Source organism: Juglans regia, chromosome 7 (genome assembly GCF_001411555.2).
Source record: "Juglans regia cultivar Chandler chromosome 7, Walnut 2.0, whole genome shotgun sequence".
NCBI lineage: Eukaryota > Viridiplantae > Streptophyta > Magnoliopsida > Fagales > Juglandaceae > Juglans > Juglans regia.
Window position 1 is genome coordinate 6,250,715 of NC_049907.1, and position 24,126 is coordinate 6,274,840.

General features: G+C 34.9%; 3 protein-coding genes across 5 annotated transcripts; 1 reads left to right on the plus strand and 2 right to left on the minus strand.

The window, feature by feature from the left end:
• The first annotated feature begins 8,939 nt into the window (after positions 1 to 8,939).
• Positions 8,940 to 17,004, plus strand: LOC108980883 (ribosomal RNA small subunit methyltransferase, chloroplastic). 2 transcript variants are annotated; one of them, XM_018951918.2, is made up of 10 exons: positions 8,940 to 9,261; positions 9,545 to 9,694; positions 10,141 to 10,197; positions 10,964 to 11,065; positions 12,411 to 12,506; positions 12,610 to 12,694; positions 14,677 to 14,729; positions 15,773 to 15,856; positions 16,311 to 16,421; positions 16,527 to 17,004. In XM_018951918.2, the coding sequence occupies exons 1-10, from the start codon at positions 9,007 to 9,009 to the stop codon at positions 16,590 to 16,592; spliced, it is 1,059 nt and encodes a 352-aa protein (XP_018807463.2). In that variant the 5' UTR covers positions 8,940 to 9,006; the 3' UTR covers positions 16,593 to 17,004. The 2 variants fall into 2 exon arrangements, with proteins under 2 accessions (XP_018807463.2, XP_035548270.1); XM_035692377.1 differs by lacking the exon at positions 9,545 to 9,694.
• Positions 17,005 to 17,044: 40 nt separating this feature from the next.
• LOC108994159 lies at positions 17,045 to 18,169 on the minus strand. The gene has a single exon (XM_018969276.2). It carries the CDS (start codon positions 17,967 to 17,969, stop codon positions 17,421 to 17,423), a length of 549 nt encoding a protein of 182 aa, XP_018824821.1. The 5' UTR covers positions 17,970 to 18,169; the 3' UTR covers positions 17,045 to 17,420.
• Positions 18,170 to 18,895: 726 nt separating this feature from the next.
• Positions 18,896 to 23,631, minus strand: LOC108980868 (protein-ribulosamine 3-kinase, chloroplastic). Of its 2 annotated transcripts, none has more exons than XM_018951900.2 (9): positions 23,370 to 23,631; positions 22,955 to 23,108; positions 22,705 to 22,795; positions 22,506 to 22,580; positions 22,326 to 22,414; positions 22,049 to 22,167; positions 21,153 to 21,293; positions 19,581 to 19,657; positions 18,896 to 19,244 (listed from the first exon to the last, which is right to left on the minus strand). In XM_018951900.2, exons 1-9 carry the CDS (start codon positions 23,464 to 23,466, stop codon positions 19,098 to 19,100), a joined length of 990 nt encoding a protein of 329 aa, XP_018807445.1. In that variant the 5' UTR covers positions 23,467 to 23,631; the 3' UTR covers positions 18,896 to 19,097. The 2 variants fall into 2 exon arrangements, with proteins under 2 accessions (XP_018807445.1, XP_018807446.1); XM_018951901.2 differs by having other exon boundaries at positions 19,101 to 19,260.
• Between the last annotated feature and the right edge of the window lie 495 nt (positions 23,632 to 24,126).

Here is a 24,126-nt window from a genome sequence, read left to right on the forward strand (position 1 = left end):
GATTTACTCCAGCAGCAACAATTTCAAATAGAAAGGAACATATAGGTGTTCATGCCAAATAAGAAGAGTGATCTAGCTTTCCATAATTCAGCAACTTAACAATTCAAGCTATGATTTGAAATTTTCAAACATGCGAATCTTTTTGGATCAATGTGCAATTAAGTTATTCATCAATGAACTTGACAAGATGTAAGTGATGAGAGAGTGGATAAGGAGAAAAATGGCTCGATCACTACAAGTAATAAAGGGATGATTTTGTGCGGTGCTGAGTAGGAGAAAGAAGAAAGAGGACGGAACAATTAAGAAACTTGAGCGGATTGAACATGTTTTTTAGAGGTAATGGAATGAATGTTTTAATGTATAAAACCAAGTGATGGACATGCATGACTGAATGAATGATGGTAACAATGGATTGGGTAGATTACAATGCAGAGTAAGAAGTACTGGTGAGTGCTGCCCCCTGACTGAAATGGATTCCCAAACAATGGCCACAGGCAGAATTTGTGTCCAAAAGACCACCAACCCTAACACACGGAGCGTAATAGTGTGTACCAGCCAATAGAAAGTGATAACAATTAATTAGATGTTATGAAATAGTTTAGTTTCTTTATGAATAAATGTACAAGTTGAGAGAAATATTTTATGAAGAATGAAAATATTTTAAAAAAAAAAACCCTCCTTGTAATATTTTCAAAGAAAGAAAATGTCTTATATAAAATATGTAGATGAATGATAAATGCATAAATGAAAACCTATGTTAGTATATTTTTACAGTATGAAGTAATGTTTATTAAGTATTCGACTCATTTTGTTTTTATGTATGCCCCTCCAATGAATGAAATAGGGACAAAGTGTCAGCACAAAAATGGCCCAAGAAAAATGTGACAGAAGACTAATATTCTAACAATTTTTTATTCAACTTTTAACTTTCATCTCAACTCATATCATCTAAACTCACTATCGAAACAGCACCTAAAACCCAAAGCAAAGACTTCATTGAGAAATAATATTGTAAGATACCCATATTCATTTCTATCTAAAATCTTTCTTGTTTTGGATGTGTTATTGTAAGTATCGTGGCTTTCCAAAACTCAAAGATATATATATATATATATATATATATATATATATATTAAAATGAAAATGGAACAAAGACATTGAGTGTTAGAGTGGGCTGAAATTAAAATCTACATGAAGCACGTGGGGTTATTTGGCTATGGTGACGTCTGTCGAATAGGACGAACTGAAAATACCCATTTGTGTTGTGCTAACCAAATCCGATTCCAATGAGTCAGCAAAAAGACCAATATTGAACTAGACGATCGAAGTAAGCGATGAATGGAGATCAAGGATTTAGTTTGGGAAAGGAGAAATCATGGTGAAGAAGTAATGGTGTACTTCCTCGAAATTTGTACATTTGTTTTTCACCTCATCTACAAGTCCTAGAAAATCAAAGAGCAGCCTTTTCTTTTCATCCCCAGGATCAGAGGCAACATCGTCGCCTCCTGTGCCAACAAGAACATGGTAAGATTCTAGATAGTCACTGTAACTCGCTTCTTCTGTCTCTTTCATCTTCGATCTGTCTTCTTCATAAATTCAAGCTCGCACCTTTAGCCCAAAGCAGAGCACGGTCATTACAAGGGCCTATCACCAACGACCCTGCTGGAGTGTTTCTGCAAGGCCGTGCTCTGCTTGATAATGTTGTCCGCACTCTCCAAGGCCCTAAGCCATGGAACTGGATCCATTACCGACGCACAAAGTGCTCGACGATGTTGTATCCGAATGACTCTCACCACAGCGAAGCCGTTGCCGACTGCATTGATGTGCAGAATGTAGGGTTTTTTTTTTTTTTTTTTTTTTTGGTAAAGTTCGGGGCATATGGGTTCGACCAGATTTTATTTTGTTTGGGTCGGTTCTGTTTGGCACCTTGAATGAGGCCGCTCAGGTTGGGTCTGGCACAAATGCAATTGTGCCAAGCCGGGTTGCAGACCTACTTCTCACTTTGTCCAATTAATGTAACACTACAATGTGGTGTCACGTGACTTATTAAAAAAATTTAAAAACTATATATTCAAAACAATATATAGCACCCGAAAATACAAAAAGGAAAAGGATAAAACCCTAGATACTTTCTACCCTTTAATGTTTGTGTCATTTTCCACGTTTAGATAGATTGTGGAATGTGTCATTTTTCACATTGATGTTAAGACATAAATATAAATAATAAAATCTACATATTTCTATAAGCCGAATGTTTTGAAATAAGTGGTGATTTCATATGGTATTATAGTAGATGTCAATAAACTTTGTAGATAAGTGATGATTTCATATAGTATCAGAGTAGAGGTCTTGAGTTTAAATTATGACTATACACTTCACTCATTTAATTAAATGTTTCACGTGGTAATTTTACAATTGATAGATAGTGTGTCTTTACTTTGGTAGATTTCTTTTATGTAAGAATGACAAACAAACTGATCACATGATTACATAAAGAGATTACGCATCATAATTTGTTTTGTAGTGAGAGGATATTAGCCTTGAGTTTATTCTTAATTGGTTCCTTAACTGTACGTACGTGGCCTACTATAGAATAAGAATATATATATTATTGATGAATTGTTAGTAAGAGTCTATCTCAAATCATTTGCATCAAGTAGTTGTCTTCGAAAGTTGGTGTCCAAGTTCTGAATTGGCACAAAATTATTGTATATATAGCATGCAAAAGAATGGCACAGTGGGAGAATGCGTACAGCGAAGAGATTTTGAATGTTCCATGAATTACTACAACACAATTGAATTTTTGTGACGTTTTTGAATTTGTGAAAATCTTGAAACCATAATAAAAAATGATTTTGTGACGGTTTAAAAAAACCATCACTAAAGATGGATGAAAAATAGTTGTATGTTCGAATTATAATAGTGTTTCCTTTGAACGTAACTCAGACGATGTCTTTTTCGAATGAGTACATGTGGACGTATAAAATATTACGTTCGAACAGATCATGTACATTCGAACATTAAGCCCACTTACATGTGAACATGTAAGTTATTTGTTAGAACGTTAGAATGTGTAGACTATTCATTCGAAAGTTTTGTCTTACAGCTCGAACAATTTAGTTTGTGTTCGAACGATCGTCATTAATGTTCGAACGTGAACTGTTTTAAAATTAAACATAAAATTTCAAATTAAAAAAGATTGATAATTGAAATACAAAACACTAAATATATTAAATGAGATTGTTCATTACATAAAGATTAGACAAAGAAATATATTAAAATATAATTACAAAATACGAGAAAAGTGCAACAAAACTCAGTACAAGTTGTTTATAAATGTATAAAATTCTTGAGTCAATATGTTGACCTTTTCGTTTAGGATATCTAATCGATGGCCAAGCTCGTAGACACTCTGCTGTATTGACTCGATCTATCGGTCGATGTGCGTCGTAATATCTGAGACCATCGCATCGAGCCAAGCAGGATACGCATCCCCTACAGATGTACCTATCGGCTGCTAACTAGTACTCCCACTATGGGAAGCAACATAGGCCCAGACTGGATCGGTGGAACAAGATCTGGTGTAGGCTTAGGCTCACGCCGAGTACGCCCCTTTCCTTGTCCAATGCTCTGATAGTGTGACGTCATGTCTAGTGGCTTCATCTGCTCAGTCAACCACTTCTCCACTTGGGGTGCCACTCTCTGCTCCTATAATAGCCGAGTAATAATCATCTCATATGGTAGGTTGTCAATGGAAATGATGTTCGTCTCAAAATAGATCCTCTCAAATATCTGTGGTGATAAGTCAATGGGCTCTCCACGTGCCACTTGTAGGAAGAAGTATGTGCGAGTCCGACTGAAGGTGGCTTTATGTGCCACATGATCCACATTTTTTGCAACTAAGAGATTGTTAAATAACCAACACATTTCCAACTTATAGAAAAATGACAATGAAAACAAATTAGCAAGTTTAAATCTACATCTTAGATTGTTCAATAAAAACACCTAAGCACACATATCTAATTTAAATTCGGAAAACAATACTTATTAACAAAATTAGTAAGTTAAATCAAGCAAATTAGAATAAAAAATAAAGATACCTAACCATCCATATCTAATTTAATTTGAGAAATAAAATAATGGGCACTTTAAAACACTAAGAAGTTAAAACAATAACAAATAAAACAAATAATCAATTAAGAAAAAATAGTAAGATTAAATCCACGCATTAGTATATAGTAAATAAAAATACCTAACCATCCATATCTAATTTAATTTACGGAAAAAAAAATAATGATCACTTTAAAACGCTAGGAAATTAAAATAATAACAAATAACCAATTAAGAAAAATTAGTAAGATTAAATCCACACATTGGTATATACTAAACTTGGAACAAAACATACATATCTAATTTAATTTACGAAAAAAAAGTAATGGTCACTTTAAAACGCTAGGAAATTAAAATAATAACAAATAAAACAAATAACCAATTAAGAAAAATTAGTAAGATTAAATCCACACATTGGTATATACTAAACTTGGAACAAAACATACTAAACTTTTTCAGAATCCTCAGTAAAGATCCAACTATGGAGTTTTTACTAGGGGTTTTGAAAAAGTTTAGCATGATAGTAAAAAACTTAAATTACAACCAAATTTCTTTGGAATCAAATAATATAAAGCACAACTTAGCTTATATGTTATAGCTTGTGCTATAGCTATATGTTACATGTTATAGCTTGTGTGTGACATTACACGAATAACCTTAGATCCTTTTGGGAATCAGTATATACTTGAGGTGTCCACTGATTCCTAAATTGTCCAGTGTGTACAATTTGATATTATATTATCTATATTACACATTTTCATTACTCTTGCTTTACACATTAACGATGGAAATTCCAGTGTCTTCTTCATTTGTTCTTCAGGTATACTAGTAGCAGGGTAACAATCCCTCTCTACCACCATGTATACTTGGAGAATTATAGAGAGGTGCTACCGAAATTTCTACTGATATGAAAAGTACAAGAGTGACGAAATTTGTGCAATATGGATGATATAATCTCAAATGGGATACGACCAACTACCTTTTTGTAAAGAACATGGGGATTTGAATTGGAGCATGTGATGCATGTGAAACTATTTGCCATTACTACTGTAGCTTTGTTAGAAACGCGATGATTCTAAAAATTGCTTCCACATTCATGTCTATGTTGCTACTCATACCGATGCACACAACGAGTGAATTGATCATGTCACCAAAGATAATTATGGAAGTCGCGTTTATCTTGTGTGAAAAAATTATGGCAACATGTGAATGGATATTATGTTTTCTTACTATTTCTTTTAATATGTTATTTATTGTGTGGTTTTTTTCCTAATTCATGTAGGAAAAAATGATTGAGATGCAATATGGCTCTAAGGAATCTTCTCCCAATGACATCGACATATTTACGCAGGTCATCGGGACCAAGTCTGGTTTGGTCAGAGGTTTGGGATGTTCTTTCAAGAGTGTTGGTTCATCTTCCACGACCTCACCTTCAGAAGTTAATCATCTTACTAAGGATTTGGACGCCGCACACCAAGAAATTGAGCAAATGAAGTTAAGACAGTAGAAAGTTGGAGGCTTTCTTATTGCGACAGTCCAATTTAGAAACGCATTTGCATGAGTGGCAAAGAGACTAGGAGGAAAGAATACGCATTGAAATTCAATAACAAGTATAAAGGAAGATGTTGGTCCAAATGGAATATTTTATGTCACTATAGCAGATCGTGATGGGCAAGGAAAGAAAAAGAAATAAATTTTATCATTGTTCAAAACATTTGTCGTCTAATTTTGCAACTTTCTAAAATATCTTCATGAGATGATACTATTTGTGATATAATATGATACAATTTGAATGATATTTAATTTTATGAAATTATTAATTCTAATTAGTACGCTTGAATGTAAACAAAAAACATTTGACCCTGTCTTTACGTTCGAAACAACGTTCGAACATAACTACATGGACGTGCGATACATACGTTTGAACGTAAGGTATTATGTTTGAACATATATGCACCACAAACTTTCAAACTTATTCTGTTATGTTAGAACAAATATATTTCTTAATGTTCAAATGATTAAAAAATATGTGTTCGAACGTATTTACTAACCATTAGAACGTTTAATCTTTGACACTCGAACAATTTTCCATTAACGTGTGAATGCAAAATTCAAACATTACTTCACAAACGTTCGAACATGTGTATGTTCAAACATTAAGTTCGACCGTGCGAATGAAAAAAATTGAACGTTAGATATTTATTGTTCAAATGCTAATTAGTCGAGTGAATGTTCGAACGTTATTATCGATGTTTGAACATACTTTATGTGGCAGAATTTGACTGTCACAAAATCTTTTCACATTCAAGCATTGCAACTCACGACATACTTCTAACCATCTCAAAAAAAATTTTAGTTACGGTTGTACAGTAAATCATCACAAAATACTTTCTGTGATCCCTTTTTAGTGATGGTTTTGGCAAGGGTTTTAAACTATCGCCAAAAATTTTATATGACGGTTTTCTGATTTTTTGTGATGATTTCATCCATCAAAATAAATGAAATCTATTGTAATGAATGAAACTTCACGTAAGTTGAGAGATAAATTATTTCCACATTGACATTAGTTGATTGGAAGCTAATCCTATAGATGAAAGTGTAGTGCCTTTAATTTCCACGTTCATATGGATTGGCTTTAATTAGTTTTCACACTGCTGATTGTGACTGGTTTATGAGGTGCCATTACTTTCTATAATCCATGCACTAGCATTTTGAATTAACCAACTTTATCCTGAAAAATAATGAGTTAATAACTACAATAAGATAAATATTTTTTATTTAAAAAGTAATACTAAAATAATAATTTATATTAGTGCAAAAAAGTCAAAGAGATAAGTAGTGAAAAATTAATAACCACTATAAAATGAAATTTCTTTTTTTTTTCCTCTCTATTGAATTGGTAATCATAAATCTTAATGTCATGAAATTAAGATAATTTATTGTGATAATTAAGTGATCAATACAATGAAAAATCTTCTAGACAAGTATTCAAAACCCCAATCAGCCCATAGAAATTTTAAATTTATTTCTTTCTAATTCTCAACCATAGCTATCAAGCACTTGAAGCAGTCCGATACTTCAAAGCGATGAGAGATAAGATAAACATAACTGAAATGTGACTAATCATATATAAAAGTGAGAAAATAAAAGGCGTCATGGCATGCCTTCAGTCCGCAAGTATCATAAAGTACTAACTCTAATGGATAAGATGTCTTAGGAGCCTTTCCAAAAAGCTACCTATAGGCTTTACCAACTAAGCAGGACTTACATATAGGTAGGCTTACATTAGCGAGAGACCCTAATAAGTCTTTTCTAACTAGTTTAGTCTTTTATCTTTTCCTAGGTAACCTAATCTAGCATGATATCTCAATGTATTTAAAACATCATTATCATTTGAAGTCGTAAAAGAAAGTGAGGAATGATCTAAATTCAACATAAAGAAACCATTTGAAAAAAAATCATGTCCATACAAATTCCTATACAAAAAAAGGTCCAGGTGAGATCTATCAAAGTGAAAAGTAAAACCAAGTTCCAACATAAAAATAATAAAAAATAGATTACATTGAACACCAGGTGCATAAAGCACATCCTGCAGAAGTAACAAGCGCCCTAGGCGCATCTTGAGTTGGTAGGTGCCAACTTTAAGCACTTTCTCTCTAGTTCCGTTATCCAATATAACGTACTGTTTGCCAGCTGATATTCTTCTATAATCTATTAACCCAACTTAAGCTTAAACTACATGTTTAGTTGCTCCTATTGAGTGAGTAACAAAAATATATGAACAAATATAAGTAATGAGAGTTGATTATGTGGTAGCCATTACTAAGAGTATTAGCATTAGTGTAGGTAAAGGTAAAGGCAAATTTTGGTTAAAATCACATATTTGATTTTTGTCTATTTCATTTAAGAGAGATTCTTACATTGGATTATCCATCTGTTGGCCAAAATAATATTCGTAATTTTTTTTTCGTGTTTTGTAATTATAATGACCATATGTTAATTAATAATTAAATTATTATTTACAAACTAGCTTTTTTCATCAACTTAATAATATTTTGAAGGAGAGAGAAATAATTTGTAAAATACTCAATAGATGAGGAATAGTAACCCTCAAAATATATAGACTTACTATATAGTTTGTAAGGAAAAAAAATGCATTTGCCTCTTCCAATGTAGATAATTTAGTGAGATTATTAGTTAATTTTTTATTTGTATTTACATTTGCCTACACCAATACTAATGCTCTAACAAGCATATTAAACTATTTGAATATAAAATAATAATGTTGTATATAAGACTAGGTCCCGTTTATATTTGGAAAGCATATCATCTCATCATTATAATTTTTTTAAATTCTCACATAAAATATAATAAATAATTTAATTTTTTGAAATTTTAAAATAATAATATTATTAAAAAATAATAATTTAATAATATTTTATTCTATTATTCACAAATTTATCTCAACTCATCTCTCAATCTAAACGGATATTCTGTGAAAAAATGTGAGTCTATCGTGCAAAAATGACCTTTATTTTGACTTGATTCTTTTTTTTTTTCGAAATGACTGCAGTTTGCATCCCTTAAAATCATTTTGCTGAAGGAAAAAGCTATTCCGCCTCAGTGTTACTGTTTTACTTAACCGTTGGGAAAAAAAAATTATTCTTTATTTTTATTTAGTGATTAAAAAAATAATTTTAAATATATTGTTATATTTTTTTATTTTTTAAAAATATTTAAATATATTAAATAAATATAAATAAATAAATAAAAAGGTTACAAAAACCCACTATCGGTAACAAAGAGCGGTGCCGCTCTTTTGCTGAAAGAATCATAAAGTAGCTATGTTTCACTTGAGGCACAGCAGCGTCACCTGAAGACACACTCGCGAGAGACATGACCACCGCACATTTTTCGCTCCACCCTCTCCCTCCACCAAGAGTAATTCTCAAAGCTCCACTCCCGGCGCACAATAGCACCAACGGCGCACGCAGAAGAATCATCAACCCGCCGTGCATGGTCTGCTCGAACGGAGGCCAAAGCCAAAGCCAAAGCCAAAGCCAAAGTCAAAGCCAAAGCCCAGACGACTACCATGCCACTCTCAAAGCTCTCAACTCCAAAGGCCGCACCCCAAGGAAATCTCTTGGCCAGGTCCTCCCCAATATTCCATCTACTCCACTTTTTACTTTTTCCGACAAAATTTAAACGAATTTCCCGAAATCTTTCGTCTTTGTTTGGTTCCCGAGAAAATGTTAATATAAATGACAATTCCAAACGCTTTCTTTGTAGATATAGCAGAAATATAAGAGAATTCAAGATACTTTTAATTTCTCAGTGATTTCGCCTACAATTATGCTTGTCCGGGAACGCAGTTGATTGGTGTTAGCTCTCTATTCGAGAAAATTTCCAAATGAATGAATTTCTGTGACTGCAGCATTATATGTTGAATAATGAGATCAATAAGCATCTTGCGAGAGCTGCCAATGTTGAAGAAGGCGATGTGGTGCTAGAAATTGGGCCCGGGACGGGCTCTTTGACTCACGTTCTCATTAATTCCGGTGCCATTGTTCTTGCCATTGAAAAGGTTTGTTCGTTAGAACCCAATGCTTGCTCTTTAGCTCCACTCATCTACTCTATAAGAAGGAACGTTGCAAAATTCTGAGCGTACAAGCATGTGCTTGGTTGCACATACTTTCCTTGGCTTGTATGTTATGCAATTATCATCATCTTAAGCCTAATACGTAAGCAAGCAAGCATGAGAGAAATATGTCTTGCAAGTAACTACAGAAAATCTATTCATTCGGTAGATATACTTCCCTTTGACTCAAGATTGACCTTTTAGTAGGTAAAAATGTAATGCTATTCCAAAAAGGTGCGACTTTTGATAAGAGTATTGTTTGTAAAAAAAATGTGAGGGTGATGTAATGAGAAATTCTTTTTCTTCTATATTGATTCCATAGACTGACTTAAATTCTTTTTCTTCTGTATTGATTCCATAGACTTACTTTGTACATTTTTCATGATCTTTAGGATCCCCACATGGCTGCTATTGTGAGCGAAAGATTTGCAAGCTCAGACAGGTTGAAGGTAAAGTATGCCTTTGGTGATGGCTAAAGCTGTAAATAGTATTGATATATTCTCACTGGTTTCTCCTGGCAGAGACGCACGTGTCTTTTTTCTCCAGTGCATTACAATAATTTGACTCAATTAACTCGAATGGTAACAATTTTAATGCATCTCACAGTTTGCACAATGGGAAGTGCTTTTGGACTGTAATGGCTAAACAAAATTGAAGAAAGCACGAGAACAATGTTCTTTCACCTCTTTCATTCTACAGCAAGTCTCTCCCAAAATGCTTTTTGAAGAATGATTTTTCTGCAAGTTAGAAGTTATAAATTGAAGTTTGGTATTAGTTTCCCATCCACCATATACTTAAATTGTTACCTTATGCATATGCATCTTTGGAAAAACCAGAGAATGTTGTGTATTGTAGTTGTGTATGCAATTAATGTAGCTGAAAACGTTTTTGTTGACAGAACTTAAGCAGTGTCAGGTAGGAATTAACGATTTACAATCTTCAATGAATGACTCTAGATGGCTACATGAAGAATTAATCATTACAATCTTCAGTGTCCAGTAGAAAGGTGTTTTATGTTTCCCTTATGATTGAATTGTTGGTATTTTTCACTTAGATTTCCAGGTGTATATTAAAGTGCCCAATGCCATTTTAACTGTCAGCATTCTATGTGGATACTTAATGTGTTTATGCATATTTTTTGTGTGAGATCCTATGTTTCCTTATTGTCAATTATATGTTGTCGATGATGTTGACTGCTTTAATTGAACTGTGTAGGTTTTGAAGGAAGACTTTGTGAAATGTCACATTCGCTCCCATATGATGTCTTTTTTGGGAAGTATAAAGTCATTGAATCATTCAAAATCAAGATATGCAAAAGTGAGAATCCTACTTTTATGTACACTAATTACATAATTATGCAATGCATGGGAATAACTAAATATTAAATGAAAAATAATACTTGTAACTAATTTAGCATGACCTTAAGCCATTATGGAATAGATAGAACTTTTAAAAGAGTGTCAATGTCAGCACCTTGATATCTATAATTTGGTTGAGCACATTGATCTTCTCTCATCTTGCTTTCCTTTATTTCTATATAAGTGATGGAGACCTCACAAACTATGCTGAAGTGGAGAGGGACCAAGAATTCTTTATATAATGTGCCAAAATAACCTAACTATCAATAGTCATATCTAACTTTTAGGCTCATTAACTTAAAATGCAATTACCTATATACATACATTACTTGCAAAAATAAAAAGGTGTGAGTTGAGAAAACAAAAAGATGTGCTTAGAAAACTTAAACACTACTAACTTTAAATGAAAATTATTAATTTAATTAGATATATTATTTTACTTTTGAAAACTTTGACTTAATTAAATATATCAGCTAACATTTATTTAATAACATAATGAGGGAGTAGATGATAATAGGCATGCTTTCAAAATTACATATTGCAGCAGTTTTTATTTTTATTTGATAACATAATAGGGGATTGGATGATGTGGCTGAACTGGAGTAAAGCTCCGTTCTTCCAAAATTATATTTTGTGTGATTTCAACATGATCTTGAATTTTTATTCACTAACATAATAGAGGAGTGGAAGATGTGCTGGACAGGAGAAAAGCTCCATGCTTCCAAAGTTCTATATTAAAATTTTATTTCACCAAACCCCCCGGCCTTGGGCTTGGGGGTATGTTCCCCCTAGGTCTAAGGTTCAAATCCCCTTGGGTGCAAATAATCTCTAGGGGCCATCGGACTAGGGGATTTTTTTCTTAAATTACCCGAGGTGCACTTGTGGGAAACTCCTTGCCGAGGGCCTGTGCATCCTTGGTATTAGTCGGGACGTTGTTCCTGACACCTGGTGCCAATAAAAAAAAAATATTTCACCATGATCCTGAACGTGATCTCTAGTTGCTTTTGATTCATTAAAAGAACTTCATTTTCAATACCAAGAGGAAATGGATGCATAACCTGTCTTTTTAGCATAGAATGTTAAATCCATTGCAGTTGTTCAGACTGGATGCACAATTAGTCAATTCCCTGAGTATGTTTCCAAGATGATATGGTGCACTTTGTGTGTGTGTGTGTGTGCGCGCGCATTTTAACCTCTGCTCCATACTTCAAGTAAACACTAAAAATAGAATACAAGCTTTTTGTTCACATCATATATATAGATGTATATATATATAACAATCTGTATAAGTTTGTTGTTTGTAGGTTGTCTCCAATATACCCTTTAATATTAGTACAGACGTAGTCAAACTGCTTCTTCCAATGGGTGATATTTTTTCAGAAGTTGTTCTTCTACTCCAGGTTAGTATTCCCTTTATTTTCCTGTCTAGTATTCGGGTAGGTGTTGCATTTCTCTGATAGTTACTCTAAGAAGGTTTGAGCTCATGTTTAGATTTATTTTCAGGAGGAGACAGCAGTGCGCTTGGTGGAATCATCCTTGAGGACATCAGAGTACCGACCAATCAATATCTTTGTCAATTTCTATTCAGGTATCCTTGCGAGACTGTAAACTATGTGGAATGCATATATTAGCTGGCGTTATGCCTTGTTTTAAGAAATTTATAATAATCTTTTTGATGGTATTGCCACTGAGAATCTATAACATTCAGATGATACATTTTTTTTTTCTTTTGGTAAATTATCTCTCCACCCAGTGGGTAATCTGGGTGGGTATAGTCTGAAATTGTTCCAGTGGGTACAGTCAGGAATATTTTTTATTTGGCTAACATCTTGGGATGTAAGGTAGCTTCTTTACCTTTGAAATATCTTGGATTACCTTTGGGTGCTCCTCACAAATCACTTTCTATATGGGATTGGGTTATTGAGAAGATTGGGAGGCAGCTAACTGGTTGGAAAAAAACTCTATTTGTCAAAAGGGGGAAGAGTTACTTTGATTAAGAGTACTTTGTCTAATCTCCCCACATATTTCCTTTCTCTCTTTCCTTTACCCACAGGGGTTACAAAAACAAATAGAGGATTTTTCGGAGTTTCTTATGGGATGGTAATGGGGAGGAAAGAAAATTTAATTTGGTGAGTTGGAATGAGGTTTGTCAACCGGTTTCATGTGGAGGTTTGGGTGTGAGAAAATTAAAGCTTTTCAATAAAGCTCTACTTGGGAAATGGCTTTGGAGGTACCATTTTGAGAGTAATGCATTATGGAGACAATTTGTGGATTTTAAATATGGGAGAATGTGGGGGAGCTGGTGCACAAATGAAGTTAAAGGGGCGTATGGGGTGGGCTTGTGGAAGTCTATCCAGTTAGTATGGGGGGGCTTTGTTAAAAACTTAAAATTTAAAGTGGGGGGATGGGGCAAATATTTACTTTTGGCATGATACTTGGTGCAGGGATTCAGCTCTCAAGTACATTTATCCTAATTTTTTTAGGATTGCTAGTGATAAAGGGGCTGCTGTGGTTGAGTCTTATAAGATTTCCAGTAACATGCTTCAGTGGAATGTGGATTTCAACGGAGATGTGCAGGAATAGGAAGTGGGTGAGATTTCTGATTTTTTGGGAAGATTATATGAGTTGAAAATTGATCAGAATAGAGAGGACAGCCTACTGTGGTTGCAAACAAATAACTCCAGTTAAAGACTATCCCTGGAAATGTATCTGGAGGGCAAAGGTGCCTAGTAAGGTAGCTTTTTCTGTTGGCTGGTGTCTCTTGGGAAAATATTAACCACGTATAATTTGTGGAAGAGAGGTTTATTTGTGGTTGATTTGTGTTTTATGTGTAAGAAGGATGGTGAATCTGTTAACCATCTTTTTCTTCACTGTGAGGTGGATACAATTTTGTGGAATGAGATTTTAGCAAGGGTAAGCATTGCTTGGGTGATGCCTATGCATGTGGTGGATTTTTTGGCTTGCTGGCAAGGTTTAGTGGGATGTAGAGACAGTGCAGCAGTGTGGAGGATGATTCCCTTATGTTTGTTTTGGTGCTTATGGCTTGAAAGAAATGGGATGTGTTTCGAAGGTTGCGAACGTTCTATGAGGGAGTTTAGGGATTTTTTCTTTAGCATCTTAAGCTTTTGGGTGAAGAATCTTGTAAGGGATGGGAATTTTTGTCAAGTTTTATTTTAGTACTGTTTTTGCTTTAGCTTGTATTTAGATATACTCACTTGTATACACCCTCTGTACTTGGGCTATGCCTATTAACTTGAAATAAAATCTCTTATTAACTATCAAAACAAATCTCTGCACCCAGTGGTTATTGAAACATGACCTTACCATAACTGCTTTTCTACTAGAACTGTTTTTTCTACTTGTCTTTCTTCTTGGCAACAATAACTTACACAAGTGAAGCAATCAAAATACAATCTGTAAAAGAGCCTTCAAAGTTTGGTGCTGTAGAATTCTGTCCCTACCACTCACTCAGAATATTTGGCACAATTTTTTTTTTTTTTTTTTTTATATAGCAAAATATTTTGCTCAATTTTAAATATACTTGACATAAGCTTTCTGTATGTTTCTCAGATCCTGAATACAAGCTTAAGGTGCCAAGGACATATTTTTTCCCTCAGCCTAATGTAAGTGATTTATATCCCATATATGCAGATAAATACTTCCAACGACGGCAATGTATTTATTTCTTGGAATAAACTTTGACCAACTCCTTGTCAATCTTGGCTTGGTCTCTCCGTCCTGTCATGAACATAAAATGGATTCTGCAGATTTTAACAGATCTATAGATAGCGTACGTAATATGATCAGATAAAGGAGATGTACATAGCAAGATATTTCAAGAGAAAATTTTGGAAGATAATTATTAACAGAGGGAAGAAAATTTAGCTGTAGTTTTTTCCTTCATTGTGGGGAAGACCTAGCAGCAACATAAATTGGTGACAATATAGCTTTTTATAAGTATTTTTTGGCAGTGAGCACAACATTGTTTGGTGAAAGCTGTTCCCAAAACTTATCCATTTTCTCCTTAAACATCGTCGCCTTTTACATTTTTGGAGGATAGAATCTTTTTTGCCTTCCACTTTTGAGGTTTTATAAAGTACCTACCCCTAATTTGTATGCTCTCTCTGGAGCTCCTGCTTTCAAACAAATCAATCAGTTTGTGGCCAGATGGAACGAAAAGCCTTTATTAGAGTACTGGTGAAAACCTATCATCTCAAATGGTTGGTGTGTGAAGACTTTCGCTTCTCCATGGAGCTGACATCTATTTGTAACATACCTCCTTCTTCTAGGAACAATTTAATATTCTTCCACTCATCTCTGTAAATGGTGGAAATCGACTTATCCTTGGTTTTTGGCACTGCGAATCACTAAATTCAAGCGTGCTGGGACACATCAACCTGACCTTCAGGCATGGAACATCTGACCCCTGGTTGTTAGCAGTTCCATCCCTCTCCGTGGCAGTACTTACTAAAAGATCTTAGCTGTTATTTGGAATACATGAGGGTCAGAGAAGAGTACGTTGCTTGGTGATAATCGATTATCACCAAGCACCTATTCTTCTCCTCATCTTATTTGTAATTTATGTGCATTTGGGGAAACAAAGAACAAAAAATGCATCACTTTGTCGAATAATGCAGATTAGCCTGATCCTTCTTATGTTCTTTAGGTTGATGCTGCTGTTGTTACATTTAAGTTGAAGCAAGCTGCGGAGTATCCCCAAGTTTCTTCCATAAAGAGCTTCTTCTCAATGGTACTGTCAATTTATATATTATCCTTATAAAATTTTCATATTTTTATTGTTCCGACAAACTTAATAGTTCTAGCTATGGTACTCTTATTATTTTTTATTCCTAGAAGACCAAAACTTAGAATTATGTTATATATTACACACTCGTCTTATTTTTATCGCAATATGCTAATGTAGGATTATCCATCAACAATTAGATCATCTCTTATGTTTTTAAAATAACAAATTCAAAGGTTGATAAATGATGTCACATCATCATCGTAACGGGATAGGAATTTGAAGAAAATGTAATATTTATATCATTTTTCTAGAATTTAAGACTTATGCAGCCTTTACCACATGAACCAAGGCCATCTATATTGTTGATTATTCTTTTAACTTCTAGTTATATCAGTTTGAGGACTGCCTCGTTATTTCATTCTGGTAAATAGGTTTTTGCTTTTTTGTTGAAATATAGGTAAATTCTGCCTTCAACGGGAAACGTAAGATGTTACGGAGATCACTCCAGCACATATGCACATCCCTCGAAATTGAACAAGCTTTGGGAAGATTTGGTCTTCCAGCTACCGTAAGTATTGGGAATTAGAGGAGTTGATAGCTTAGTACTATGGTCTCCGAAAAGCTCTTTAAGTTGGCAATATCTCTGTTAATTAATCTTCCATGGTTTTTGCAGTCTAGACCAGAGGAGCTTACATTGGATGATTTCGTGAAGCTGCATAACTTGATTGCCAAAGAATAGTGCTTCTGGTTTTTATGAACGGCAACTTAAAAGGCTGAAGTCCCAACACGGCCTGATGGACTACATTGTGGAAATTGCACCAGAGTTAAAAGGCAAACATGGTCCCCGATGATTAACATCATGTCATCATCCATGGCTGAAAGGTGAATTGGAGATGAAATAGGTTGTGGGCAAGTCTACTTGAACGCACTTTGAGGGCCAAAGCGGCACACTTGTGGCTGGAACAGCGTTTATGAGCCCCAAAAGTCAAGCTCATGCAATGAATGTAAGCATGGTGTGCACCATAACTCATCTTCCCCTGCAACCGCTGCTTTATTTTTCCTTACTTTTTATCTACCCATCTGATCGTACCATAAGTTGAGTTGTACATGGAGATGAATATTTATGCACAAGTTTAGAGATGTCATGATTTTGTAATGCTCTTACGAGAAGATAACAGGGACATCAAATGGTTTCAAATGAACAATTTCTGTAAACGAACCTCTAACAAGTGAAATACTCTTAAAAGAATATCAAACAATTTACCAGCAAAAATCCCCAACATTTTGGTTTTACTAGGGTGAGTTCAAGAACTTGCTGCTCATTCAACGTGTTCCTGATGTTGTACTATCGAAAGTGACCAATGATTACCATAACCCATTCTTGTCCCTATTTCATTTGAAATGTAAAGCCAGACCCCATCACACAAAAAAAAATTGGCTGCATTTAATAAGTTAATCCACACTGCCCAAAAATCACTTCTCTAAGGTCTGTTCATAGCATAGGCAATGGAGATTTCCTCTGTTTCTGCCCTGTTTTTGCTCTGTTTCTCCAGCCTCCTTTGCTCCCTTAGCCATGAAACTGGTAGACAAGGTCCAAAGCCCTCAACCTCGTCGCGTGAGGATCAAAACCCTTCACTCCCACTGCATACCCATCATCGTACAGCCTTCTATCCTCAGCTACCGCCGAAGGCGATAACGATCGCTTCGGCCGCTTATTCCTTATAAAGAAATCCCGCATCTTCTCCTCCACCTTATCAAGCGTGCCCTTCGAATTCTCTCCAGCTTCTTCCACCGCATCATCATCACCATCCATGATCTGCATCGGTTGGGTATCGTTGCCATCGGCAACGGTAGCTGTGGCGGCACCGGTTGCGGAGGAGAGGGAGTTAGCGGCGGCGGCAGGAGGCGGAGGAAAAAGAAGAGGCGGCGGAAGAGGGAGTTGGGTTTTGGAGAGGAAGGCGGAGAGATGGTGGTGAGCTTGGTGGAGGGAAGTGTAGATTTGGAGGAGGTGAGTCGGGTCGGTGGTGGTGTGGAGCTGTTTAGCCATGTGGGTGGCTTGCTCCAGAGAAAGTACCACCTGCTCTACCATTGTTGCTTCCCCTGCCATTTCCTCCATGATTGTTTACCTTTCCCTCTCTCGCTCTCTCTCTCTCTCTCTCTCAAAGTTTAGAGTTTTTCTCTTCACAGTTTTTAGGTTCTTTTCTTTCTAGAACGTTCTCCTCCACAAACAAGACGGAGACTACTGGGGAACAAAATTGATGTGGGAATTACACGTATGTGGGTTCGGTTGTGGTAAATCTTCAAACTTCTTAAAAAGTTTGTGGGAGTAGATGTGCTTATGTCGTGGGTTCCAACTTCCCTCACCCTCAGAAGTCAGATCAGCCTCAGGAGTTAAAAGTAGGCCAGCCCTGAACCCTGAGGGCTCTTCATCTTTGTAGGGCCGCTGTAGATCAGACTTTTTTCAAGAATTTGATGACTTGAAGCGAAAGAGATAATACAGCTTAAAAAATCCACAGCAACAATTGTTACCATAAACATCTATCTCTCTGATCATTTGAATTAGTTAACGTTTGAATATAAATTGAGATAAAAATTAAAAGTTGAATAAAATATTATTTTAAATATTATTATTTTTAAAAATTAAAAAAATTAAATTATTTATTATATTTTATATAAGAATTTAAAAAAATTATAATGATGAAATAAGATGAAATATTTTCACTATCTAAATAAAATGTTAACTTTTTTTTTTTTTTTTTCCTTCTCTCTTTCTTCAAACCAATAGGGTCTTATATTTAGCTAGTTGTATTAGGCCATTAGCCTGTCCAGTCCAAGTCTCGGAGCAGTGCTGTACATGTTATATGGACCAATTTATTTCCTTTTTTTGTAATTGCCAGCAAAATGATGCCCTGGTAAGAGAATATCATATTTTTCTTTTGTGTAGTGCTTTACCTTTGCAAGAGAACATCACTACTTTTCCTTTCTTCCCAGGGATCACAACATATGAAGAAACTTGAATAGGAAGCCAATCTCTAAAAACAATGTAAACAATTATTTATGTACCATCAAATTTTCAATGAAGTTGTTCATATACTTGTTCTTGCAGAGAGAGAAAAAGTTATTTGACAAAGCAAAGCAGAAAATTGAAGCGAGTACAACTCAACAAAACAGCCCATGAATATATTAGAGCTCCAGGAAGCAGGTAGTAATGTAGAATAAACATGGTTATCATTTTAGACTCATACTAAGCATTTAACATCCGGAGATAGTCATCTATTATAGACATTGCCGATGAACGGTAGCTGGAACCGAAGAGATTGTAATGATTTAAATAATGATACAACATATAAAGATCTCTCCTCTTCTCAAAGCCTGGCTGTTTGGGCATCACCTGGAGAAGACACAAACTATTAACAAAAGAGAACTCTTAGATAATATCTACAAGGATATTAAAAGGCTAAATTGAGAAGGTTTTGATTGTGGAGGGAAAGGAGGAGAATACACTACACAAGCGCAAATCAGCTTGATATTGGGTTAGTCAGTTTTTCTCTAGAAAACAAGGCCAGTTTATTTGGTAAGTAATATATAACTGAATTGAATATATTAATAGAAAGATATAAATTATAATTCAAGTCTTTTAAGCAATTCGCCACAGGGTTACGTTTGAACTAAATGCTTATTAAATCTACAAAAATACTTTGAATTGTCTGTTTGAAGATGATAATACCTCAAAATAGGCGTTATAGAATGATCCTCCAAAGCCAGCGCACCACGACATTCCAAATTCTGCTTCACTATGTCCATCTATAGCAAAAGTTCAGAGTGTCATCACAAGTGGTGCTTTATGTTTTCGATTTCTATAGCATGCTTCAAGAAGTACTAAACACACTAGAGAATAGAAAAAATTATAATCAGAATAAACTGCAAACAAATAATATCACATCCACTGCAACTTTTATGTGCGACTAGTACAAATCCCAGAAATCTTTGGGGTGTGATTTTAAATTTTATTCTCAATAATAGAGCTGATTGCTAAGTGTCAAATCTCACATTGGTTCATTACTAGGTGGCACTGAGCTTTATAAATAACTCTATGAAGTTATAAGTGTAAACTTGAGTAGCCCTTTTGGAGTATAAACACAGCTACAATTAGCACTTTTCTTCGCTCAATACAAATTACTTTTGTAAACTTCCCTTTTATCAAAACTACAGAACGTGTATTTCTGGAAATGCCCCCACCACCTACCTCTACGTTCTCCAAAGAAAATTGCCAGTAAAACATGGAGCTGTGTCCCCAAATTAGAGTCACCTTTATCTCAATCACGATAAGGAAGCCTCCTCATAATCCTCAGGTGTCTTATCTGCTTGCTTCTACAGTAAAGGCTAAGGGTATACTAAATAATGTTAGTAACATATTCTACGTCTTATTATTAACATAAAAGAAAGGACCGATCAAAAAACATGAAAGAAAGGGAGTTCTGAAAGAGCCTTGAAATTAGGGGTGGGCAGCGGGGCCCCGAACCCCGCTGCCCCGCCCCCATCCCCCCCTCCCCCGCATGGCGGGGCTGGTAACCCGGCCCCGCATCTAGGGACCCTAGTGGGGGCGGGTGGCAGGGAGGGCCCACCTGCCCCTGCTTACATTTATATATATATATATATATATATATTATATATATGTAAACATAAATATATATTTATATTTTACAAATTGTGTATATATAAATATATATTACAATTTGTTAGACTTGTTCACAAAATATGTACTGGCAAATTTAAAAACTAAACAGTTTAAAAACTAATACACTACAATTTACACAAAATATGCACTAGCAAATTTAAAAATTACATAGTTTTTAAATTATAGTCATATTTACAAAATTTAAATTTATAATTTGGGTCTAAAAATGTATTTTTAATTACTTTTGGACTTAAAAATAATTTTTAAACCAAGTAAAATGTAGTGTTTTTTTTAAGTAGACGAATCCGCCCCGCACCCCGCCCGGTTGGCTGGGTGCGGGGGTGAAAACTGGTAGCACCCCTACTTGAAATCTTTGACTAAGAAAAAGCTAACTTGAAATGAACTAAGAAAAAAAGCTAACTTGAAATATCTGACTTTCTCACATTTTGAAGCCAGCCAGAGTATGCCCATCCCCAAATTCCCATTCACAAACATCGGAGACCAAAATTATGAAAAACAAAGCTTCGCATAACCATTATCAAATCTTGATTTTCAATGTTGAAGTAACTATTTTTAAACAAGATTATTTTTTCTGGAACCATATTTAGAGTAACAACTTACAATAACATGCGGGATCAAGTATAACAGGCTCGCCACTTCTGTCAGAACTGATATTTCCACTCCACAGGTCTCCATGTAGCAAGCTAGACTCAATCGCCACATTGTCAAATAGAGGTGCCAAACTCTTCACCAGCCTTTGTCCTATCAAGAGTATGATGAGTAAATGTCACATGCCATTAATCATTTTCATTAATGTTTAGCTACAAATATATCAGCAATGACATATATCATATGTTTCTTCTTTCATTCTCTTTTTTCTTATGCTTTCTAAGGAGGGAGCGGGGAGGGAATTGTATTTGGTGAAATGCTATCACATATTCAAAAGAGCATTATTATGAAAAGGCAGCCATTCAGGTATTTCAAGTACCAAATTCTGCATCATCAGCTCTTAGGAGGCTAAAAAGCAATAGAGCAACAATCTTTAATTTATACATAGTGCAAGACTCAGCCTCACATGATACCGCAGTCAGATATCATAATTCAAATTACTTGGTAAGCGCTTACCCAAATCATATATTTACATTTCCAATGGAAATTACATTTATAAGTTTTCCAGATCCTAGACAACAACAACTATTAGTTTCCAGGTGATAGATACATAGGGGAAACTTTAGGATCCTACAAATAACTCACAGTTAGGTTGCACCTATTAATGCAACAGTAAAGCCAAAAAACAGAGGCATGTAAACATTCCATGGGGGCATCACTTCCAAACAGGAAAAATGTCCCATCATAGTAATGATAAAAACAGAAAATGATGCAAGCCATGTCACATACTCATTTTTCAATTGAATTCATCGTCTGAACCATGTCTTTAAATCAATTTAGGTGCACGTGTATATCAAGTTATGATTTAAATCTGACGGAAAGAAATATTATTTTAAAGACAATATAACCTTTTTCATAAATGCTTCTGTCACCGTACTCGTCTAGTAACAACTTCAACTGGTAGCCCAATCTATGCTCCCCATAAAAATGAATCCAATCTGATGACCAAGTGTTTATCTGTGGAGTACTACAAGGTAGCATATATGATGTATTAAATCTCAATCAGTACAAAGAACTATAAATGTGCCTGGATCTGCATGTGCAGTTGTGTGTGTGCGCGCGAGCGCGCAAGAGAGAGAGAGCAGATGATGATGATAATAATCTCAACCATCCAGAATATTGTACCTGCCAATGGTGTTATTTACATCAAAACCAAAGCCTTTCTTCGATTTTCCAGCTTTATGCATTTCAGCAAGTTTCCTCCCTAGAACAGACTGAGAACCAACAAACGGTTAAAACTAAAAATCCAGTTTTTTTACAACCTACATCCTATAATTCCTATTCATAAACAATTTCCAGTCTCACCTGATTGCCTCTGGAAGAACCAAATTCAATGAATTCCATGATGATGTAGGAACCACCCGTAGGTAGGGATCCAACCTACAATGCTTAACAGCATGCTCAGTTCAGCTTTTCAACTAAATAGGGGAGACCAATGATGCAATAAACAATGGTTGGGAGCTATAATTCTAGCATAACATATATGAAATATAAACTTGCACACCTTGAATGGCCTAGGCACACGGATTGATCCGGTTTCGTACATGGCACCTAAACCAAGAGCCTCTGCTTCAAACATAGATGGTCCAATACTCCTGACCAAGTGTTTCAAAATCAAGATTTATTTGTCCCTTTGAGTCTTGACATTGATTTAAGGATTTAAATTGGTATGTTCACGAGTAGTTTCCACAACTCAGAAGATGCCAGATGCAAAATTGGACCGTCTGTATTGACAATTTAACATATACCTCTACCTGTTTGTTTTCACAAAGAAAGAACCTGCATCCGTTTCATAACGATTAGCAAGATTGATGCAGCCCCCGCCTACGGGACTGATTTTTGTTATCTGGGTTGCCTTTCCTTCTGACAAAATCCATTCACGGACTGGATCTTCACTCATTACAGCCACTGAAAAATAACTAAAACCAATTAATTGAGCCAGCGCAAATAAAACATAGGTTCCTTTTGACAAAAATATAGATTTTCTATGATAACATCAGGCCCATATATAAAAATATAAAACATATATTCACACCAATAAATGATGGCAGTGTCAAGAAATTCATGTAGTAAAACCATTACAGCGCAAATTAGTTACGGACAACTAAATTCAGATGAAAACAGTCTCTAAAAGAAAAAAATTTCTTTTCCAGTGATGTTTGTACGTACCGGCAAATGGCTTGTGCTTGGTGGAGTAGAGCCGAGGAAGACGAGGGAGAGGAGGGAAGCAAGAGCCGAGAGAGATGACTCCCACGTGTGCCACCATTATCTCTCTCTCTCAATCTCCCTCACTACAAAAAAGCCACCACTGGGTCGGTGGACCGTAGCACAATGGCTTGGCCGTTTCTAGTGGTTACTGGGCTTTTACGTTTTTCGGATTGAGCAGTGACGAGAAGATAACGATGTGTCTGCAATGGTAGCCGAGCGTCCCTTAAAAAAAACAAGGCTTATTTCAGCAACTGCAAAAAACAACTAACATATAATTTTAGAACGTCGTGTATTTTCTTTAAAAAATAAATAAATAACGTTATGCAATCTTTTTAAAAGATTGTGATATATTATTAAAAAGTAATAAATTTTTTTTTTTATGAGGAATCTGTATTTACTTACTTTTTTCAAAGAGATTGTACACTTCATGACTGTAAATATTATTTCTCTTAAAAAAAATAATCTTTCATAAAAATAAAAAAGATTTTATGTAAATTTTAAATTTACTTCATTTTTTTTAAAAATAAGTAAGCAAAACTTAGGTATCCTAAAATATACAAATCAAATTGTGCAAAAAAACTCTACAGCTTTCTTTAAATACAAACAACAAAAAAACTAAAACACTATAATCAATTGTCAAATAATATCCTCTTTTAACTTTACTTATTGTAATAAATAAATAAATAATAAGTAAAGATAGATTAAATATCATTGATAT

Excerpts from the sequence above, each read along its gene's own strand:
- LOC108980868 (XM_018951900.2), bottom strand. The coding sequence starts at position 23,466 with ATGGTGGCACACGTGGGAGTCATCTCTCTCGGCTCTTGCTTCCCTCCT. Across the intron at positions 21,294-22,048 it reads CAGAAGCATTTATGAAAAAG|GACAAAGGCTGGTGAAGAGT; the intron begins GTTATATTGTCT and ends TACTCTTGATAG. Across the intron at positions 19,245-19,580 it reads TCTATAACGCCTATTTTGAG|GTGATGCCCAAACAGCCAGG; the intron begins GTATTATCATCT and ends TGTCTTCTCCAG.
- LOC108980883 (XM_018951918.2), top strand. The coding sequence starts at position 9,007 with ATGACCACCGCACATTTTTCGCTCCACCCTCTCCCTCCACCAAGAGTA. Across the intron at positions 9,695-10,140 it reads TTGTTCTTGCCATTGAAAAG|GATCCCCACATGGCTGCTAT; the intron begins GTTTGTTCGTTA and ends CATGATCTTTAG. Across the intron at positions 15,857-16,310 it reads TAAAGAGCTTCTTCTCAATG|GTAAATTCTGCCTTCAACGG; the intron begins GTACTGTCAATT and ends GTTGAAATATAG.
- LOC108994159 (XM_018969276.2), bottom strand. The coding sequence starts at position 17,969 with ATGGAGGAAATGGCAGGGGAAGCAACAATGGTAGAGCAGGTGGTACTT.